This window comes from Elgaria multicarinata, chromosome 2 (genome assembly GCF_023053635.1).
Source record: "Elgaria multicarinata webbii isolate HBS135686 ecotype San Diego chromosome 2, rElgMul1.1.pri, whole genome shotgun sequence".
NCBI lineage: Eukaryota > Metazoa > Chordata > Lepidosauria > Squamata > Anguidae > Elgaria > Elgaria multicarinata.
Genome location: NC_086172.1, coordinates 128,429,386 through 128,452,720, shown reverse-complemented (window position 1 = coordinate 128,452,720; position 23,335 = coordinate 128,429,386). Strand labels below are relative to the sequence as shown.

Sequence of the window (23,335 nt, the reverse complement as noted above, 5' to 3'; positions counted from 1 at the left end):
CCAAAATAAGGCTGCCTCTAAAATAATTCTGCTGCCCTCTGAGGGAGACTTGGAGGGTGGCAACAAGGGAGAGGGCCTTTTTGGTGGTAGTCCCCCATTTATGGAATGATTTCCTTGACCAGGCCTGCTGGGCACCACCATTGCCATCTTTTTGGCCCCAGGCTAAAATTGCCCCCTTTTCTCAGGCATTTGGAAGCACATAACAAGTCTTTTTGATCAGGTCCTGGATTGTCTCTAGCTGATGGTTTTTAAATTGTTTACCATATATGTTATCTGTTTTATGTGCTTATGTGAATGGTTTTATACTTTATATAATGTATTTTAATGGTTTTAAATTTCTGTGAACTGCCCAGAGAGCTTTGGCTCGGGGGGGGGGGGCAGTATAGCAATACAATAAATGAAATGAAATTTCTTTCTACCTTTCTGCATCGAAGTGTTTGGCTCAGCCTTCCCAACAAACTTTCCAGATCGACAAACTGGATTTCTTCATCTTTGTCCCTTGGTCCCACAGCAATGCAGAGCACATCCTAGACAGAACAGCATTTGTGACGCAGGATGCACATTTATTCTGGGATCCTAGAGCGTTCTCATAAAAGAGACTAAGTTTCACAACAGAACCTGTGACAGGGCAAGGAAGGTGGGCAAGGCCACCAGCTCCATCTCTCCCCTCACCCCTCAGAGACACCCCTTTTGAGACAAGGATGCTCAGCATAGGGAGAAAGTGCAATACTGTAAAATGGGGGGAGGGGGAGGAGACACAGACCGCAACTTCATCTAGCAAAGGAATTAATGATGGGAACAATGATTTAAAGGAGGAGAGAATGGCAGACGTGTTACCTTGATTTCACTGATGATCTGGGATGGGAATGCAGCATGATGGGGGCAGTCTGGGGGGCAGCTCTTCTTCCTCTGTATAGCTTCACTGGAAGTGGTCAGGGAATGGACCTGACCTTTCAGGATACGACTGAACGTGGCTTTCACTTCTCTCTTAATCAAGGCTATAAGGAAGAGACAGTAGCACTTACTCCTTTTCACACTATGCAACTGGAGCAACAGACACCTCTGCACATTCAGATGTGTCTCTGTCTTTCCCTCCTACACTGAGATTGTTCCTTCTATTTTAACAGGTGTACAGGACCAACTTGAGGCTAAACTCTACACAGAGGAGCCACAGCTCCTGTCTAAGAGGCTAGCAGCAGACGTTAGATCAGAAATGGGCAACTTCATTGCCTCCAAGGAGCCCAAGACAGCATACATGATCCTCCCCCTCTCAATTTTATCCTCACAACAACCCTGCGAGATAGGTTAATCTGACAGTCAATCACTGGCCCAAAGTCACCCAGTGAACTTCAGGGACTTGAACCCATTATTCTCCAGTCCAGCACTAACCACTACACTGCACTGGCTTTCAGTGGGGTGGCCTTCCAGATGTTTTGACCTACAACTCCCATTATCCCTCACAATTGACTATGATGGGAGTTGCAAGCCAAAAGTTGTCCACCCTGCATTAGGTGGACAAGATGCAAAAGTCAGTGGGGGAGATAAGTGAAAACTGAGTCCACTGTGATAAAGGTAGTGGCCGAAGTTCTCGAGAGCCCAAACATAACTTTAATTTACAGTATTTACAATCCACTTTTCATTATAAAGGCAGCTCACGCGAAGAGTCATGAACACAATGAAATCAAGACCCACAACAGCCAAACAGATCAACAGACCAAGACATAAGAACAATCAGGGCAATAAAATATCACACAACAACTACAGCAGCAACAACCACCCTATAAAAAACACTACCCAGAGAAGGCCAATAAGGAAGAAAGAAGCAGTTCTCCTTGAGGGACGTCCAACACTCGGGCACAGCAGCAAAAAAAGATCCGTCTCCCTGATTCCCATAAAATCTGAGTTTGAACCGGGGGGGTGTCTGCGAATGAGCTTCATGTGTGGGCATGCTCACTTGAGAGGAGACAGATCCCTTATAAACTGAAACGTATAGTGTTTCAAAGCACTCTGAATTGGACCTGGAATATGCCAATATGCTGATGTTTTTTCAACTAATGCCAAAGAGGCTTTGGAAATCCTGAATTGGCGTGTCTCCTGCAGTGATGGATTATGGGCTAACAAGCTGAAACTTAATCCAGACAAGACAAGACAAGACAATTCAGGAATGGGAATTTGATGGGGTTGTACCCCTCTCTGTAGGGCCAGGGTCACAGCTTGGGGGTGCTTCTGGACCTGCATTGTGCCTGGATATGCCGGTGAATGGTGTAGCTCGGCGTGTCTTTGCCCAGCTTTGGCTGGTACATCAGTTGCATCCCTTCCTGGAGAAAGCAGATAGATTGCAATATCTAATCCTGATGTGGCTAAGGCAGGCCTTTACTGGAACACAGTCTACACAGGGCTGCCAAAAAAGTGACACCAGATTAAGCCTTTTCAGGGGCTTTGAAACTCTCCTCTGAGGGAAGCTCAACTGGCTCCTCAGTTTTTAGCAGGGCTGTGGAGTTGACACATAAAACCTCCGACTCTGACTCCTTTATTCATGGTGCCTCCGACTCTGACTCCTTTAATTATATATCTATATAGGAAATAAATTTCCTATATATTTCCTACATCGACTGCAAGCACGCAACTTTTTAGAACCCTAACCTGTTAAAGCCCGGGTCTAAAGGCTATAGCTAAGACATTTTGGTTTTTTTATTTTATTTATTAAAGAAGCCCAAAAATGAAAACAAAGAGGTTATATTTTTATTTATATCACAACTCTATATACAATAGCCTACAACATTATATTGTTTTACGCTTCTTGTATAGCTCATTTTTCTAAAATCCAAATAAAAATCTCCTTTACTGTGTTACGTGATATGCTCTCATTAGACCCGTGTACAACTTGCACACGTTCTAATGACACACACACACACACACTTGTAAGGAATCTTTAGACATTGGTCATAGAGCGTCTGTGGCTAAGTAAGGCGATTCTTATCTAAATGAATTGCTTGACCTAGCCTTGTGATTGCTGTCAGCCCCATTCCTGTGTTTTTTTCCTCATCTCTGTTGGAGATGGAGGGTTGAAGGCACCTTGACTGTTGGCTGCCTCAAAATGGAGTCTGTACTGCTCACTCACAGGAGAGCTACTTCGTAACAACTGTATTTTATTCAGTTAAAAGTGAAAGTTTGTTTTTGTGCTTCCTTTCCTTCCTCCCCCCACTCCCTCCCTCATACACCCCAAAAAACTCTTTCTTCCCCCACAAACGACCCAGCGGGGCCCAGTGCTTACCGCAACCAGCCAACATTACCAAACTCCTTCTTGTGCTTGGAACTCACATGCTTGGAGCACCTGAGTCATGGTGACTCGTCTGAGCCTGCCTGTGAAGGAGCAGCGGCACTCTGGAAAAGGCATTGATCCGTCTTTTTCTCTAATGCTGACGATCCGCTGAGGGGTCTGAATTTCTCTGGCCAGCTGGACTGCGAATCCGGGATTTTTGTCCAACCAGCCAGAATATTTTGGAATTGGCTGGAATCCAGGACAATTTTGGTTTTCAGGGACATATCGCAACTCTATATACAATTTAAATTTATTAGGAGTTGGTACATTTTTACCGACTCTGACTTCAGTAACCCAAGAATTGCTTCTGACTCCGACTCCAACTCCACAGCCCTGGTTTTCAGCCAGCCATTCTCAATTTTTAAAAAATCTATAATGAGTTAATTATTAAGTTTATTTTTTAAAAAAATGCTCTCAGTTTTATTGCACTAATACTTAAGTTTTAGGCTTGTAATTCACTTTAGCAACCCTTTTGAGGGCTGAAAGGCAGTTTTTTTATATATATAAATAAATGAAATGTACAGTGTCTTATACGCATTGTGTGTTAGCACTTCAACCTTTCTCTCCATCCTACCCACGCCTTACACTAAACCCCAAATCCAGGAAATATAATTCAAACCCATGCAAGTCTTTCATACCAAGAGCAGACCAGCATACCTGTGATATTGGTGGAGAGCCAAGCGCAGGCCTTTTCAGTAGCTAGTCCCACCGCAATGTTTGATGCACAGCTTAAAACCTTGAGCAGAAGAGTAGGAAAGATGTATAGTCATTTTCACTGGCATCCTCAAAGCTGCTAACACAACAAGACAGAGCAGTTCCAACCAATCAGTAACAACTGCAGCATATATGAAAAATCATCAACTTCCTGCTGTAGACAGCTGAAGATACCTATAGCAATAGTGCTGATAAGAAAAGGCTAGTTTTGACTGCTCCAACTGCTACTAAAATATTTATTTGTATGAGTAGGAAGACAAAAATAAAATGGTCCTACTAGAAAATAAAAAGGTCCAATTGTCATATTGGACTATGCAAGGAACAATCCTTGCATTGTTCAGTATGACAATTGGACCGAATTTTTTCTAGCTGCAAAAATGCAAGTTAGCATTACTTGGTCCAAAGAATTGGGAACTATTACATCTGCCTTAATATGACTGACTGAAGAAAGATGTTAAGATTCTGAGATTTTATTTCAGCTGTTTGGTCATATTAAGTAATAGGCTTGATCACTTCAGGCAACTACAAGGCTCAGAGTAGGTTTCTGGCTTCTTGCAGTTTTCAAGTCACCATTGTCAGAAAAGGCACAGCTTTCTATTGTAGGCAAACAATAAAACAACAAGAATAAATACAAGGAAAAGGACAAGTATTCCAAAATATACATACTGCTGCAGATGTCTCTTCTGGCAGTAGGATTTTCACAGCTTCAGGGCCCTTCTTCCTGCAAAATCTATAAATATACATTGAAAGTATTTTTTAAAAGCACCAGCTAAACTGTTATTACATAGCAAAGAATTGGGAATTAGTAACCCTGGGATCCATCTCAAAAGATGAACTCAAACTGGTTCATGCTGCTGGAAGAAGCAGTGCATAGTACTGTTTTACCCATTCGGTGCCCTTTAAATGAGGCTACTCACACCAAAAAGCCAAATGGGAAACCAAGATCAAGTCAGAGAGGAATTGGCTTAGTAGTGAAACCGGTTAATTCTAAGCCGGGTGCAAGTCTCAAAGGTTATAGCCCAGGCCAGCAGCAGGAAAATTAGGGAAGTGGAGAAAGATTTAGATCGATCAGCTATTCCTCCTTACTCTTTGCCTTGAATAAGAGCCTGCGCCCCTTCATCATACAGCTGAGAGCACACCTCATCCAGCAGTTTGTCATAATTAGCACCTTCTGTCTTCACATTATCCTGTAAAATGACCTCGGCTCTTTTCACCAGCTCTGCTACCAGGGTTGCCCTGCAAAAGCGGATGTTCAAAGTGAAGGAATGAAAACTAAAACATAACCTGAGAATTTAATTACACCTGATATCTATTTCACATGTTGCATCTGGTTTGCAATTGCGGTTTGCAGAGACGGCTTTAAGCCCACGGTTTCTCAGTTGGGATATCATGGGAAACCGTGGCTTAAAGGGAGTGAAGACTTGAGCTTATCACTCATTCCCATTCCAGCAAACTAAGGATTGTTGACCCAGTAATGTAACATGTGAAGCTGGCCTAAAGAAGTAGCACAACTATTGTTTCTGAAGACATTTAAGAGATTTATACAGTTGTCATTCAACATTCCAAGGTGGCTTATAACAGGTTATAGTTACAACAAAACAAATAAAAACAAATACATTAAAAATGACAAAAGAGCAGTATAAAAGCAATCAGCAGAAATAAAAACAAACACCAAGAAGCATGAAATCATTATACAGAGGATTAAACAGTCTGGGACAATAAGGCTGCCTGGTGCCAAATAACATCCAGGTAAGCATCAAGTGAGTAAGCACCCTCAGAGTCATCACCAAGTAGATGTAGCCAACTGTTGTGTCTAAGAAGGCAAAGGTACACATAGAAGGTTGAGACACTGACATACACGGTCAAACCCATGAAATATGCTTATGATCTCAGAGCTCTATTGAACTGGGACTCATGTTAGCTGATTCACCATTACAATTTGTAGATTTGTTAATAGCTTTTCCAAAAGGACATACAAGACTATAGAATCATAGAATAGTTAAGTCGGAAGGTGCTTATAAGGCCATTGAGTCCAACTCCCTGCTCAATGCAGGAATCCACCTTAAAGCATCCCTGACAGATGGTTGTCCAGCTGTCTCTTGAATGCCTCTAGTGTGGGAGAGCCCACAACCTCCCTAGGTAACTGGTTCCATTGTTGTACTGCTCTAACAGTCAGGAAGAATTTCCTGATGTCCAGCCAAAATCTGGCTTCCTGTAACTTGATCCCATTATTCCATGTCCTGCACTCTGGGATGATTGAGAAGAGATCCTGGCCCTCCTCTGTGTGACAACCTTTCAAGTATTTGAAGAGTGCTATCATGCCTCCACCCAGTCCTCTCTTTTCCAGGCTAAACATGCCCAGTTCTTTCAGTCTCTCCTCTTGGGGCTTTGTTTCCAGACCCTTGATCATTCTCATTGCCCTCCTCTGAACATGCTCCAGCTTGTCTGCATCTTTTTTGAACTGTGGTCCCCAGTACTCAAGATGAGGCCTAACCAGTGCCAAATAGAGGGGAACCAGTACCTCACACTATTTGGAAGCTATACTTCTAATAATGCAGCCCAAATTAGCATTTATTTATTTTTGCTGCATCACACTGTTGGCTCATATTCAGCTTGTGATCTACAACAATTCCAAGACCCTTTTTGCTTGTAGTATTGCTGAGCCAAGTATCCCCCGTCCAGCGCTCCAGCCTATGAAGATCAATTTGAAGTTTTTTTCTGTCTTCCAGGGTATTAGCTATCCCACCCAATTTTGTGTCATCTGCAAAGTTGATAAGCATTCCCTGCACCTCCTCATCCAAGTCATTAATAAAATTGTTGAAGAGCACTGGGCCCAGGACCTGTGGTACACCGCCCGTTACCTCCCCCCAGTTTGAGATTGAACCAGATATGAGATGTATTAGTTAAATCCACAGATATATCATCCATCAGTTAAAAGCTGTTGTCTTATAGCAGTGACACAATGAGATACTGGTCTGATTTTCTATCAAGAGCCGACCTAGAGTTTTTCTCTATTCATGAAGCCCAACAGGAATGCCCTTACTTGATGTGCTTGACACAATTTGATCCTATTCGCTCTGCCACGAATTCTACTGTCCTCCGCAGAGATGGGGACTGATTATGGAAGAAGGCTTGCTCCAGCTCTGACTATTAAAAAGAGGAAGAACAAGAATTCCTAAAGGAACCAGAATATCCATATGATCCACTGTCTCTAGAGAGAAGCCATTTCAAAAGCACATCTGAGCACTTTGCATTTTTAAATGAACTTTGAAGTTGTAAAAATATCAAACAAGTATTTGGGAAAAATCCCATTACTCCCAATCTAAATCCCTTTTTTAAAAAAGAGAGGGATAGTAAGACAAAAAAAAGGTGCTTTGGATATTTGAACTATGGACCTGCCTACAAAAATGCTGTGATTTCAAATTTCAAGACCATTTTCTACATGGTAGAGTGAGTGAGAGAAAAGAAAGAAAGAAAGAAAGCCACCTTGGGTTCCTTGGAGGAAAAAAGGTGGGATATAAATGTAATAAATAAAATAAGAAAGAAAGAAAGAAAGAAAGAAAGAAAGAAAGAAAGAAGCTGACTGGGAGCCAAGCAGGAGCATGCAGAGGCTAGAGGAGAAAGAGAGCCAGAGAGACTGGAGGTTGTCGTATGTGTGAGGGACAGAGAAAGAATGGATGCAAGCATATGCCCCATTCTTGACATAGGCACTTCCTCTGGCTCTGCCTGCGACATAACAAACTCTTACACTAGGCCCATCGCATAAACCCTTCTCAGGCCAAGCACCCCCACTTGAAAACCTGAGGGAGGGTTAATTAAAACCTTTCCCCTAGCTATGAGGGAAACAAGTTTAATACAGGATCTGCTCTAAATATACTATGGGTATAATATGGGGTGGGTGTTTAATAACTGTAAAGCAGATAAATAATGCCAAGCTGACACGTGGTATTTGGTAGCTAACAAAATAATAATAACTTTATTGTTATTTAAAAACTTTAAATAAAAATATACTTTCAATCCTGCCTAATCTAAACTCTTCTCACACCAACCACCTCTCTCTCTCTCTCTCTCTTTACCCCAATCTTAAGTCTCTAGAATCTAAACTCTTTTTACTTTACAAATAAAAAATCACAAGTAAAACAAAACCTAAAAAACAACTCCCATAAACTCCCAACACACTCTTTATATCGTCCTTCCTCCCCACCTATTACATTATAAACCTACACACTCACTTCTAACATTCCCTACTTACCAGACAAACTAATCCAGACATATACAATATAACCAATTGTGAGGTAACGTCACACTGCCCACCTCTGGCTCTGACCATGTCTCCTGATGGAACGGCATTGGAACGTGGTCCCAAGGCAAGACCGAGGTAATCCAGACCTCCCCTGGAAAGTTTCCCCATCCCTCCCTTACAGGATCTTCTGTGATTTTGCAACAATCCTTACTGTTGCTACAAAATGGCTCTTGGCTCTTGCATGGGATCTTTTTACCTGAAGTTTCTGCTGGGTGATGGAAGGTTTGAGGACCAAGGCCTCTGCAGCAGTTGGAGTTATTTTTCTTATGTAGCCACCATTCTTTCCTCCACTTCCCAAAGCAAAAGATGACAGCAGTTTCCTCAACTCACCTAGAGTAAATGAGTATTTGCTTACAAGCTAGCATACACAAACAATGTCAAGTCCGGGCAAACTCTCAAACTATGAATTTGTTCTCAATAGACTGCAACTCTATTCCCCACCCCACACCCCAAGCTAGCTGATCCACTCTCATCAATTATGTCTTACCTGGCTTGACTTTCTGTTTATTCACCCTCAACACTGAACCCTGAAGAATCTCACAGCACAATTCCATGGAGAACATCAATAATTTCCCAGCATCACCTTCTACAACCTACCCCAGAAAGAAGTGGAACCACTGTAATGTGGTTGCCCTGGATCTAGAATGGTGGTCCAGAGGGATACCATGATTGATGAGATCCAGGAGAATAGACAGGGACATCATGCCTTGCTTCTTTCCTGAAATGCTCATCACTCAGTCTTCCCTTCTTCAGAAATAAAGAGAAAGCAGCAACTTTTACAGGTTTAACTGAGGGCTCTGCAGAATCCTTCTTGATCAAAGGACTTCGAAAAGATACAGAGACCACAAAGACACACAGCTGAATGGAGTCAAGAAAGACTAAGGCAGCCTTCCCTATCTTGGTGCTCTCCAGGTGTTTTTGGACTACAACACCCAGCATTCCTGACCATTATCCCTAATGGCTGATGAAAGCTGGAAGTCCAAATGTCTGGAGGGCACCAGAATGGGGAAGGCTAGAGTAAGGGATGTCCATTGCCTCTCTTAGGGGAGAGGCTTCTCTTGCTATTAGGGCTTTACTATGAATGCAATTAGCTGAAAGTGTGTATGTATCCAACCCTGTATGTTTAATACACATAACTAACTTCAACAACTTACTTTCAGACAGAGCAATTTGCAAGGGTATCTTCATGTCTTGTCGTTGTAACATGGAAACATGCCTTTAACACACAACACAGTAAATTCTACCCATTCCTACTTTTCGAAGTATTTTAACTATCATAATCAAACGGGTCAGGATGCCAGTCAGGGTCAAAGTTATAGAAAGGTCAAATCACCAAACAGTACTTATTTCCCTCCTCCATTTCATAATACTAAACACCAACACATGTGTCGCGATAACTACAGGTAGTGACAACTCAATTTCTGATCAGGCAGTTCAACCTTTTACGAAGAGTTTCTCTCCAATGCCAAATAAAGCAGGGATTTCAAACTTCTAAAGCATATTTTTCACACAGAACATACTGTGGTAAAAGACTCACCAAGGTATGGACAACAGGTATAAAGCAACTGCTGGTCCACCAAAGGCACAGAATCCTAGGAAAGAGAGAAAGAGTGAACAATAGATTCTGAGTGTTTTCAGAGGCACTGAAAATCTCTGAAACCCCACAGAACCCCACAGACTGCTTTTCAACAGAAGGTCACTCTTAGGCCAGACAGGACTCAGCTAATAAAACAGCCTCTCTCACGTACACCCTCATGCGCACATCTGCACAAGTTTACCAGTGCTTGGACTGTTGTTCCGGACTCTGTTGTCAATTCTTCTGATTTCACTTTGCTGGTAAAGAACAGGTTCTCTGGAACTGTAGGCACCTGGAATACAAGCCCTGAACAGTTATATATGTTTGACATGAAAAAAAAACACCTTAACTGCTATAAATGGAATGTCATTTCCTAAACTTGTGTTGAAAACACTAGCACATACTTGAAAAAGCCAGCCCAAAACAGCAAGAATCAGTAGCTTGTTTAGGAAACACATTTCTTTATCTTCAGAAAGTAGCAGACATCTGTAAGAGAAGGAGAGATGGAGAACATTAAACTTAACAGGCTCTATTACTTCTACCTCTCCATATTTCCTTCTTTGAATCTTTTTTTTAAATGGATCTCATTTCCCTTTCATCTTAAAATTGTATGGCTCAGTCTACAAGGCCATCAGCTTTGAAAGGCACAACTAGAAACATTTTTTGCTATGAGCCTCTTCATTTGTTTCTGGAAGCATGCATTAAGGGAAGGTTCTGTGAATACTTAGGTATTACAAAAAGATGTAACATTTGTAGCTGGAAGAATATGGTATATTGCAAGCTAGGGTGACCATATGGAAAGGAGGACAGGGCTCCTGTATCTTTAACAGCTGTATAGAAAAGGGAATTTCTGCAGGTGTCATTTGTATACATGCAGCACCTGGTGAAATTCCCTCTTCATCCCAACAATTAAAACTGCAGGAACGTTCCCCTCTTTTGTATTTGGTTACTCTAGTATAGCTCCTGCAGCTTTAACTGATGTGAGGAAGAGGGAATTTCACCAGGTGCTGCTTGCATACAAATGACACCTAAAGAAATTCCCTTTTCTATGCAACTGTTAAAGATACAGGAGCCCTATCCTTCTTTCCACATGGTCACCCTATTGCAAGCCATCGTGGAGGTCTCCCATATTCTGAGAATTATGCATTTAACAGTGATATAAACACTCATCGTATACAGTAACACAAAGCATCTAGCGCTTTTGTAAACACAGAAGTTATAACAAAAGTTTTACCAAGAGGCCAACATTCTTCACCTTAAGTATTTAGCTCTTTGCAGCCAATCTCAAATAAGACCCAAGAATCCCTTTGCAGCCTCTTACCTGTACAACTGCATTAGGAGAGCAAATATCTTCCCATAGTAGTCAAGAAATGGAGCAATATAATCCATAAGGGAAAGGAACTCTACAACCCAAGGTACAGTGAGGACTGTGCGTCGTTTCTGAATTGATTGTGTCAACAGCTTCAATATATCCAGCACAGGATGGGTCTTAAGAGGAATAAACATTGGGAAAAAGTTAAATACACACCAGAAGCTAACTTTTCCATCTTATTTTTGTTATTATTTTAATGTCCCTACTTTTTAGATATTACATCTATTAACGTTTATTTATTATTGTATTTATATTCCACCTTTTTTCCCTCCAATGACCCCAAGGTACATCCTCCTCCTCTTCTCCATGTTATCCTCACAATAACCCTGTGAGGTAGGCTGGGCTGAAAGTCTGTGACTGCCCCAAAGTCACCCAGTGGGTTTCCATGGCCGAGTGGAGACTAGAACCCGGATCTCCCGACTCCCAGTCCAATACCTTAGCCACTACACCACACTGGCTATCACTACACTTGGACCACCATAAAATGTCCACAAGCAATGCTTTTATTCCCTATTCTTCAGCACTAAAATGCTCCCATTTTCATTATGAACCATCAAGTAGCAGGAAAGGGAGGGAGACATCTCCAGTCTCCTTCCTGATTGTCCCCACTTCCTTTCACTGGGTTCTCCTTTATCAATAAAAAGAAATTCCTTTCCTGGCTACCTAGTGTGAAGGGACCACCACCTTTTTGGAAATGGAAGCATGGCAGAGTCACGTAAACACTGCCAACAAAACTACCAACATCTGGTATTACAGCATGCCCCCTTTGTATTTTTATGCTTTTTCATTAGCCACATCATATTTTGGCAAAGGAAAAAAGGGGGTTTAGTCAACATCTATTGGGAACCCCAAGTTCAGCTCCCGGTTCCGAAACGAGGAAAAAACTGTCAGCATCAAGTTAAGGTATCACAGCAACATCTGACCTAATACATTTTGACATCAGTCCACGAAAGCTTATGGCACAATAAATGTGTTCATCTTTAAGGTGCCACAAGACACTTTGTTGTTTTTGCTGCAGCAGGCCAACATGAAATTAGTGTGGAAACTGCTACGTCGGAAATATATTCAATTACAGCAAAACACTCATCGGATCACACCTCATGCTTTTTGTACCCACTTTTCTCTGTATATTAACCAAGCACACAGCATAGTCAGTTAACAAGACAGCCAGTAGCTGGGTTCACACAACACAAAGGTGGTTAATAAGCCTTGATGGCTTGTGAACGATCCCCACATGATGGTGCTATATAAATAAATAATAATAATAATGTCAGCTCATTTCCATAATTACCTTCACTGGGCATGGTTTCTTGTGTCATCTGAACCTGGCGAGAGTGCCTTGTTGGGGTGGTTAACAAACCACCCAGAACTCATGGTCTGTTGTAGGGTGGTTTGTTAATGACCCCAACAAGGCACCCTGCCAGGTTCAGATGACACAAGAAACAGCAGCGAGGGTGCAAATTGGCAACCTGGCTGCGGTGATTGTGTGAACCAGGTTCTTTGGGCTTAGATGCAGGTAAGACAAGTTTAAATCCATACCTGGTCATGACATGGAAAATGAAATATGGCTATATACATGAAGGCCCTTTCTACACCTAAGGATTATTCCAGGAAAATGTAGGGATTGTCCCTGGCTGCTCCCGGAATCCCCTGTGTGTCATTTGCATGCACAGGGATGATCCTGGGACGATCCCTGGAAAAAAAGGCAGGTGTAGAAACATCCGAAGACTAACTACTGAATTAGTTACTGATGTAGTATGGTACTCTTAAATGTTAAGGGTTATTTGTATGAAAGCATCCCTATATGAAAGGGTTACACACAGAAAAGGAGCCCTTCTGCAACGTTCCTGCAAGCATTTGAAAAATAAATGGAACATTTTCATTTTCCTCCTCACTAATGTAGTACCGTTAAGTGAGACAAATGTACCATCTGAGTAGCTGAACTTTAGAATCTGCTTTCAGTTTCTAGCTGTGACACAAGAAGTGTTGTAGAAACGTTAGAGACCTGTTAACAGGGACATTTTTCAACAGGCAAGTGCCTACTTCTTCAGAAGCAGTCCAGAGATTCATCTTATGAAATAAAGAAGCATCTCTCCAATAACAGACAAGCAGCACACACACGCACACGCACTTGGTTCCTTAACATCACTGCGGATTCCAGCAGGTCTCCAGTTGGTGGCTCTGATGTGCGATAAGGCAGGAAGACAAGGAATCCAAAAAACTTTGCCAGGAGTCGAAGGCTTATAAGGACTGCAGCAAAGCGCTTCTTTTCATCCTAAAATGAAAACAACCAAGCACCTTACGGTCACACAGCAGGGAATTTGTAATGTGCCGGTTTATCCAACCTGCAGCCCTCCAAATGTGTGAGACTGCAACTCCCATCATTCCCAAGCAACATGGCCAATGATGATGCTTGCAGGGAATGATGGAATTGCAGTGCAATACATCCGGAGGACACCAGGCTGGTTTATAGTGTTTTCAAGTGTTCAAGACAATTCATATACATTATCTAGTTTTAATCCCTACAACAAACAACCCTGTATGGCATGTCATTACTATCCCCCATATTGCAGACAGGGTGCTGAGTGAAAGAGGTCCTGCCACCTAATGCCAGCTAGTGAGGTCATGGCTAAGCCTTGACCTCACAGCTCAGTTTCTTAACCAATACAAAAGATTACAGGAGGCAGCAACCTATGGTCATTCTTGCTTTGACAAGCTCTCCAGAGATTTTCATGCAGGGAAAAGGCAAGTCTCTGATAATCATGGGTAGAAATTTAAAATAGGTCTATTTAGACCTGTCCGAGATGAGCACACTTTGAGGGGAAAAGAGGTTCGATGGATGGCTTTGTCTAAACCCTACCTATGCACACAACTTTTTAAATCTCTAACTGTGGGGCTCTGACTTTGCCAATCCACCTCTCTTTTCCACTCTGGGTAAGCCTCATCTTTTTTTTTTACTACAACTCTGTTAGGTTGTCTTAACTTTCTGTTAGATTAAGCTAAAGGGATTTTGAGTTGTTTTCTGGGTAAAGCTGAGTCCCTGTATGATAGTGAGGCTGAATACCAGACCTCTGGGGACCATCTCCCTCCCCATGCACAGCCCTTCCTTGGGAGAGGGTTAAGTATGGAGGGCGCTGTGAACAATTTCGCCCTAACATCTATTTAGGCCATGGCAGCCCCATTACACACAGACACGCAAAGACCACACTCAGCCTCCCAAGTACCATTTAAGTCTTTGACCCCCAGGCTAAATCCAGCCCACAAAGATTTATCAGAATTTCTCTCCCAGGCAGCCTCTCTCTATTTCTGGGAGAGGAAACCCCACAGGTACCTCCGATCAGTGATGGAGATTAAGACAACAGGGGCTTTCCAGTGTTCTAGTGCTGAGAGGGATGTCATTTCTCCATGCAGAAAGCCAGGAGCAATCACTCTGTGCCTTTCTCTGCATGGGGGAAAGGACCCTATGTCAGATGGTGGGGAACTTGAGGAAACTCACCCCAACATCCTCCGGCTCCCAAAGTGGGAGCCAGAAAGCAGGACACCTGGGGCAGAACAGTTCCCCAAGCATGATTTAAGCAGTGGTGGCAACTGCTCCCCTCAGGTGGCAGTAGCAGCACTCCCAAAGCAAATCAGTTTGCGTCCCAGATTCGTTGCTGCTTTGGACCTTTCTTCCTCTTCCAAATCTGCCTTCTTCCTCTTGGGAACAGTGATGTCTATGAATCTGATATGGCCGCAAGACAACACCACTGCTCCTAGGGACAGATACCTATGGTAAAGGCGGGAAAGCATCAAAGCAAGAGCTGATCAGGGTGGTGAACTGTAGTGAAGTGGCATGCATTGGGAGCTGAGTTGCATTTTAGGGCCTCAAAAGCCCCCCTTTTGCAACAAAAAGGTTGCTGGAGAATATTCATTTCAGACCCACTGAAAAATAACACAGCCTGTACAAGTCTGGCATTTCACCCTGCAGGAGGGCATCTAAATGATTTATATGGGAAGAAAGCAGTATCTAGCTGTTTCTGATCGTTTCAACTTTCCTTTTCCCAGCAAGAGTGCATTTTTAGACATCACACCCGTGCAACAAATTTGCGAAACATATGGGTAATTTCTGCTAAAAGAGGAAAGAGCTTTTCTGAAGCCTTTCATTGATCATATGTGGGACTACTAAACTCAGCAAGATTCCCAGTTCTCTTAAGATTCCCATTGATCCCAATTAACCCAACACAAGCAAGAATTCTGAAAGCGCATTCTACACCAAACAATCTAAGTGAAATGCAAAATGTTGGGAAACAAGCTTTGCAAAATTGATTTCAGTCTAGAAACTGGGTTTCCTTGCCATAGAATTAGGGATTCTGGTTCAGTGTCCCAAAGAGATGATGATTCAGGCCTATTCACTCAACAAGTGTAATTTCATAAAGACAAATATAAATAGATTCCACAATGAATAGGTTTTTAGAATTGGTTTGTTGTTGTTGTTGCTGTACAATGTGAACTACCTGCTCATCCATTGCATCTCCATCACTGGGTTCATGTTCCACCAAGGAAAGGCCATCCAGCTCAAGTATCTGCAGGCAGAGGCTATCCATCAAATGCTGATTAAATTGGTAGCTTTGCCAAAAGAAAAAAAGAAGTAATCAAGAGTGAAGCCTTTATGAGAACAAAGAACAATTTCAGCAAAGAGTGTAATCTCTTAAGGAACTGCAATCACATCAGGAAATGGCTAATACAATGCAAGAGAGAAGGAAAGGAACCTCTTGTGCAAGCACTTGAGTCATTGCCGACTCCTTTCGCTGACGTTTTCTTGGCAGACTTCGTAGCGGGGTGGTTTGCCATTGCCTTCCCCAGTCGCAGTTACCTTTCCCCCAGCTAGCTGGGTACTCATTTTACCGACCTTGGAAGGATGGAAGGCTGAGTCGACCTGAGCCGGCTGCCTGAGAACCAGCTTCCGCTGGGATCGAACTCAGGCCGTGGGGAGCGTTTTGGCTGCAGTAACTGCCGCTTCCCACTCTTTAAAATCAAATAACAAGTACCAAGCCTCCACAGGCTGCCAGTCAGCACTGCTGCAGACATTGTGAAATGCTCTCCCCAGGGAGGACCACCAGGCACTTTGGATGATGTTATTTTGGCACCAGAAAAAGCACTTTTTATTTTCCCAAGCTATTTTAGTCTAAACTGTTTTCTCTTTGTAAGTCCTTGGCCTACTCTTTTTAGATTTTGGATCCTGCTACTTTTAGTCTGCGATATTATTGTATTTTTAATTAGTAGTGTAAGCAATTTCAGGGATTTTTTTTAAAAAAAACAGGGAATAAATTTCCATAATAAAATGAATCAAAATAATCAATATAGGAAAACTCAGGCCTCATCTACACCAAGCAGAATATTGCACTCTGAAAGCGGCATATAAAAGGCAGGAGCCACACCAAGCAAGATATAGCAGTATGAAAGTGGTATATAGTATGTCTCAATGGGCCCCAACAGTTGTCAGTGCACTTCAATACCGCTATAAAGAAGTAGCGTGGCTCCTGCCTTTTATGTACCGCTTTCAAAGCGCAATATCCTGCCTGGTGTAGATGAGGCCTCAGGCCACTTGGAAGTCGCCCCTTATCTTCTCCTCCAGCCCCTACAGATGAGGAGAGATGGCACAAACCTATCTGGTTCCCATCTCATGAAATGAAGCATGCAAAACAAAGAACTCCCAACTTTCTCCCTTCGCAACACCTGATCTAAAGGAGGACAATAAGCCCCATTTCTCCCTTTGTGTATGAACCTCCTGAAGACATATGAAGTTTCCCCACCTCCCTCAAGGACTCTGTGCAGACTTTTGAGAAGTATCAGACCACAGTTCTGTCGCTCCTTTTCAACACCAGTTTCGATCTATTACTCTTGGGGTGGGTGGGAAGGGTGAAACTTCGCTATTCTTTTATCAGTTAACATGCCCCTTCTCCAGCCTTGGTATGTAAGCAGTGGCTCCAAGCTTTGCATGCACATGCTTTGCATGCAGAAGGTCCCAGGTTCAATCTCTGACATTTCCATGCAGGGCTGGAAAAGCTCCTGCCTTAAACCCTGGAGAGTAGCTGCCAGTCAGTGTTGACAATACTGGGCTAGATGGACTAATGGACTCAGTATAAGTGAGCCCTAGGAGGAGGGCTTTCTCTGCTGTGGCACCCCGACTGTGAAATGAGCACACCAGAGAGGTCCGCTCGGTGCCTACAGTATACTCCTTTCGTTGCCAGCTGAAGAATTTTTTTATTTTCTCAGTATTTAACACTTAATTTAACTTAAATTTAAAATTTGCTGTTTTAATTCCATATTTTAACCTATATCAATTTTTGCTGTGTGGTTTTAATCCTGGTTGTGCTTTTTATATTGTATTTTGTATTCGTGTTTTTAAATTGTTGGTTGTTTTTATGCTCTTCGTAGTTTTAATTTTTGTGAACCACCCAGAGAGCTTCGGCTATTGGGTGGTATAAAAAAGTAATAAATAAATAAATAAATAAATAAGGCAGCTTCCTATGTTCCTACCCAACACAGTTATCCTGCTTGTGTGTCTTGAGTGTAAGCCCACTGGTCAGAGAACACATCTTGTGCCATGGCACACTCTTGGTGCTAAATTTATGTTTAAAACAGCAGAACTAGTGAGCTCCAACAACCAGGAAAAGGGTGGGCCGATGCCACGAAAGCACTTTTAACACTACCTGTAGAGTTATTTAAAAAACTTCAGAACACATTGCTCTAATATGTTCATTTATTGCTCTTAGCACATTTAAAGAACACACTACAAAACAAAAAAGAAATAGCAAAAAAATAAATCCTTCAAGCAGCAAGATTTTCGAAAGGTAATTTTTTTCTTCAAAGCTAAATTGGATGCACATGTGCGTTTGTGTGACGAACAAATGCGTGTTATGTATATAGGAATTTTTTTTTCTTTGGCCTGTAGTTGGATGCACACGTGCGCATGAATGAACTAGTGCTATGCATAGGAAGGTTTTTTCTCCCCTTTGGCCCCAAGTTGCCGGTACACATGCGTATGTGAGACAATCGGACTCCTGTTATGAATATAGGAAGGTGTTTTTTTTCTTTGGCTCACTCACAAATATGATTAGTCAAAGGTAGGTGCTCCATTTTGCCATTTAAAGCAGTATATTTTAAGGGAACAGTATTCCACATGACATCCCTTCATTCAGAAATCAGTGAGGTCTTAAGTTTTCTGGGAAAACCCCCAAAGTGGAAACCTGATCAGGCACCGAATGCAACAGAATTTTGAAGTACATTCCAGGATACTACTTGTGGAAAAAATGCTGCAGATATGTCCTTACCTATCAACAATGTAGAGTAATGCCACTTTTTTTTAGTATGCCTATGTTTTATATGTAAATCTTAGTGACTGTGTGTACATAATTTTAATAGATGTTTCTAGCTATCACAACCATGAATGGAGTTATAAATTAACCACACATTAGTAATACAGATAAACAACCACCATTTTAAGGATATCCATCTGCTTTCTGTGATTTCACAGAGCAAACCACAAAGCCATCTCACACATATTTTTCCCAGCACTGAGCACAATTTCCTTTGATCTGAACAGTGCAATTTCACCTTACTTTGTAGAAACTGGAAAAGCATTTTACTAACCAAGACTATAAGTTTATTAAGGAACAGCTGGGAACAATGAAATAGGGTCTGTACAACCTCTCTTCCGGGGCTTCATCCACATCACCCTCACCACGTACTTGGGAACTTGTCACGACAACATCCAGAATTGTAGCAAATGCCTTTGGCAATAGTCACCATGCACCTAGATGCAACCTAGACCAGAGGTAGGCAAGCTAGTACCGTCCCGATGTTTTGGACAACTACTCACATAATCCCTGACCATTGGCCATGCCAGCTGGGGTTTATGGAAGCTGTACTCCAAAATATCTGGAGGGTGCCAGGACACCTACCCCTAGCCTAGACAGAAACAGCAACAAGTAGCTAACCTTCCTGCACTGAGAATGAAGTCCCTGAAGAATTGCTGGCATCCAGGGAAGGAAGGAGGTGGGCAAGGCCCTCTGATACTCTGAGGAACGAGGAATCTCTCTTGCAGCCTCTTCAATCGGCTCAGATTATCTGAACCCAGCATGTTAAGGACGTCCTGGTCTGGAGTATCTCCCCAACTTGTGCCACCACCAACTGGACCTTTACACATCTTTGAAATAGAGGGGAAAGGGAGCAAAATGGAAAAAGCATGAGATTTTTCTACCAGTATCACCAAACATCCAGCATCATACGCAGTACCCTTACCCCAGTGCCTGTTAGCTTACACTTGATTCATAAAGGCAAGTACATCATTCAACCAGTTGCAACGGATGGAGAGTTCACACATCAATGCTCATTATTTTTGAGTGCAACGCTGAGTGATGATTTGCATCTTTAAGACCAACAGCACTGATCAAACAGTGCACAGAGAGGATTTGTATACAGACACCACTTCAGTACACAGCTTTGTTTACAATGAAATGAACTTAAACCCTGTGGTGCTGTTTTTTACTGCTTCTTTTAATTAGATTGCTAAAGAAAACACAGGATATAATGTGAGTTCAAGGCTGTGCATCAACTTGGATTCAAAGCTAAGACTACCCAATTCTTCAAAGCAACTATAACGGTTTCAGGAATTTTGCAAATGTGTTGTTTAGCTTATAAGCCAGCTGAAGAAATGCTTTGCTGCCATGAAGTTCTTGCTGCTTCACAGCAAAACGTCTTATTTGGCTTAGGGGAAATGCAAGCAATTCTTTACCTGAAGAAGCTGTTTCTGAAAGAGCCTTGCGAAGTGGCTGTAGTTGCAAGCTGCCGAAAGGTGAGCCATCATTACCCTGCGAAACAAGAAACACACTACTAATAAATCAGGAGGAAGTAAGAAGTTAATATTTTAATATCAATGTGGATATCAAGAAAATACGAAATGTCTGAATGAATTAAATATTTTAAAAATACTATTTCTTAGCTATACGTAAACTGAGAAGTCTCTCCTAATTTCTCCAAAAAATTGACTTAATCATGTCACAGTTACTTAATATAAACTTGTAACTGTAGCCACAGAGCATTAAAAACTGCATTTCAATGTTTTGTAAAGTTGAGCATCTTCTCATTTGGCAATGTGCAGGGGGGTTGCAGTGAGAAGACTTTACTGCTGGACTTTACCCATGGTTAATGGAGAACAGAAATGAATTATGCAGCTAGTAAGTTTGTTGAAGCATAAGAATCTGTTGCATTAGTATTAGCTATTTTGTCCACAGAGGGAGGATAAATCATGTAAATATTCTGCAACAGGTCCCAATGTATCACTGGAACCTTTTCTTTGTATGGAGCCTAATATACAGAGGCAATTCCCAAGTGTCACAGTCTATAACCTAGAAGTAATCCTCTTAAACAACATAGCAAGCAGCTGCTCAGTGGATCATAAGAAGCATTAGTAATAAAGATGAGGCAGCACTGCCAACTGCTTGGCATTGTACAAGTTAAAGAGCACTTTTCTAATCCCTGTTAAATTGTTTCGCCAAGGATTCATACCTGATTCTGTCTCCAAGACACTTCTCAAAATCCCAGCCTGTTTTTTCACAGTTATCTTCCCATTCACGCAGTAACTCATAGAAAATATCTCTGTTGAACAAAGCAGACAGGCTAGCTTGAAAATCCAAAATCATGAGGATCAGATGTACCACCGACTTACATAAATGCTGCCACGGCCCGTTTACAGCAGGGGATGGCAACTTGTGGCACTCCAGATGTTTTAACCTACAACTCCCAGCATGCCTTTCTATTGGTTATGCTAGCTAGGGCTGATCAGAGTTGTACGCTAAAATTTGTGGAGAGCAACAAGTAAACCATCCATGCTATTAAAGGCTCCACAACTCTAACAGAGTTTACCAATTCCTGCAAGCATTTTAATTATCCAGCCTACAATTGACAGAAATTTTACTAGTATTGAGAATGGAAGAATAAATGCAATCCTATATATGCCTAACACTGAAATCAACGGGGTTTAGTCTCAGGTATGCAGCCTAGGATCCTAAGCATGCTTACTTGGATGCAAACTCTAGTGAAATACATTCAAATGATTTTTAAGTGACCACTTTGTTTCTAGTAAGAGTTGGGGAGAAAAAGGCACGTCCACACAGAAAGCAGAGAAGAGGCTGTAGCTATTTCTCCTTATAGCTTGAACATATTAAATGTATATGCTCTAGCTGCATTCCAAACCTGCTTATCTATTCATCTGCAGACCACATTAGCAGTGGCAAGTAGGTCTATCATTGCCATGGCATCAACATTGGGGAGGGGGGGAGCTAAACCTTTAAGAGCTATCTAAAAACAGATGCTCTACAAATGAAGATACTGTTGCACCTCACCTTTAGTGTGGCATATCAGGAGAAACATGGAGGTTTTGTGACAGAAATTCAAAACCTTAGTAACCCTGTGGGATGACCTATCCAGAGAGAGAGAGAGAACGACTCTGGGCATGGCTAGACAAGGGTGGTGGTGGAGGGTGACAATCTCTCGATTTTAAGATCACGAGATCATCGCCCTAGTCTACATGCAGTGAGTGACATCGCAGCCGCCAATTTGGATTTATTTATTCTTTAAAGGAAAAGGAGCGCAAAAGTGAAATTGTAAGTTTAAAAAAACAAAAACTCGCGCTCCCCCTACCCCACCCCCGATGGGCACAGAGCTCCTGAAGAGCTCCGTGCCCTGTGCCCAGCTCCTTGCGTTAGGGGGAAACCAAGACACGTTCTACAGTCTCAGGATCATCCCGAGACTGTGGAAAAATCAAAATTAATGGGTAGGGCGATATCCCAGGGAAAGAGAGGAATCCCGGGACGATCCCCAGGATATCACCCCATCTAGCCATGCCCCCTGTGTGTTCTCCTGGACCTCTCAGCAGCTTTTGATACTTTCAACCATGGCATTCTTCTCGATCGGCTGTCTAAACTGGGGCTCTGTGCTACAGTGGTTCTATTCCTACTTGGTTGGTCATTCCAAGGTGGGACCCTGGAGGGCTCAATTTTAATCCCTATGCTATTTAACATCTAGATGAAACCACTGGTGGAGGTTTATCCAGAGATGTGGATTGAGATGTCATCAATATGAAGATGAGACCTGTTCTACCTCTCCTTTCCATATAAGCCAGATGAGGCAGTGGATGGGCATTCTACCCAGAGAACTTTGAATTGGTGCCCTGACAAGGTTGTAGACTGGATGATGGCTAGTAAACTGAGGCTCAATCCAGACAAGACAGAGGTACTCTGCCCAGTTAAGTGATGCAACCTGTTTTGGGGGCCAAGTCAAAGTGCTGGAGCTGATTTTTAAAGCCCTAAAAGGCTTGGGGCAGAGCACCTAAAACCAGATATACAGAACTGTTTTGGTGTGGGAAGGCCAGATTGCACTCCTCCCCACTGGCTGGATGATGTCAGGGGGTGCAGCCCCACTCCTGATGTCATATCAGGAGTGTGGGCCCATCCCCTGGTGTCACCCATTTTTCTTTTATTTGCACTGGAAGATGGCATAAAAAGCCCACGCCACCCCTCATTACTGATGTTGTTGTGAGAATAAGGGGGGCTGGGCATTCCCCACATGGCTGAGTCCCACTGCTTGTCATCTCTATTGCTATTGCCAATCTCAAAGACAAAAGTGGGGATGAGAAGCGCTGGGACCTACCCGCAAATGGTTAGGTCTCAGGCAGGTCCCACCACTTTTCATCCCCAGTGCTATCATCTCCAGTCTGAAACTGGAGATGACAGTGGGGGTTCTGCTGCTGGGAAGTGCCATCATGGGAATCCCTGCTGTTATCTCAGATCAGAGATAGCAGCAGGGATGACCTCAAAAGAATTTTCTCTAGGGAGTTGGGCTTGGAGGCTAAGCCAGGAGGAACTTCATGAGGTGGCACCAGCTGGACTGGAGTACCCCACAGGTTCTGCAACCGTGGACTGCATCAGCCCTATCCAGCATAGCCATAGCCAATGGTGATGGGATGATGGGAGCAGCAACAACATCTGGAAGGCCACACCTTCCCCA

General features: G+C 42.6%; 1 protein-coding gene across 2 annotated transcripts in view; it reads right to left on the bottom strand.

Annotated features, from left to right (window-relative positions):
* CDAN1 (codanin 1) overlaps positions 1 to 23,335 on the bottom strand; it is a 49,178-nt gene that overhangs the window by 10,263 nt on the left and 15,580 nt on the right. For both annotated transcript variants that reach the window (XM_063117652.1, XM_063117653.1), the window contains exons 9-24: positions 20,837 to 20,926; positions 20,064 to 20,139; positions 19,267 to 19,475; positions 15,781 to 15,892; positions 13,419 to 13,562; positions 11,237 to 11,403; positions 10,320 to 10,401; positions 10,118 to 10,207; positions 9,877 to 9,931; positions 8,536 to 8,669; positions 7,080 to 7,183; positions 5,123 to 5,272; positions 4,703 to 4,766; positions 3,980 to 4,058; positions 838 to 998; positions 420 to 527 (exon numbers count right to left, since the gene is read on the bottom strand). In XM_063117652.1, coding sequence (XP_062973722.1) covers positions 420 to 527; positions 838 to 998; positions 3,980 to 4,058; positions 4,703 to 4,766; positions 5,123 to 5,272; positions 7,080 to 7,183; positions 8,536 to 8,669; positions 9,877 to 9,931; positions 10,118 to 10,207; positions 10,320 to 10,401; positions 11,237 to 11,403; positions 13,419 to 13,562; positions 15,781 to 15,892; positions 19,267 to 19,475; positions 20,064 to 20,139; positions 20,837 to 20,926 — 1,825 coding nt within the window. The remainder of the gene's footprint in view (positions 1 to 419; positions 528 to 837; positions 999 to 3,979; positions 4,059 to 4,702; positions 4,767 to 5,122; positions 5,273 to 7,079; positions 7,184 to 8,535; positions 8,670 to 9,876; positions 9,932 to 10,117; positions 10,208 to 10,319; positions 10,402 to 11,236; positions 11,404 to 13,418; positions 13,563 to 15,780; positions 15,893 to 19,266; positions 19,476 to 20,063; positions 20,140 to 20,836; positions 20,927 to 23,335) is intronic.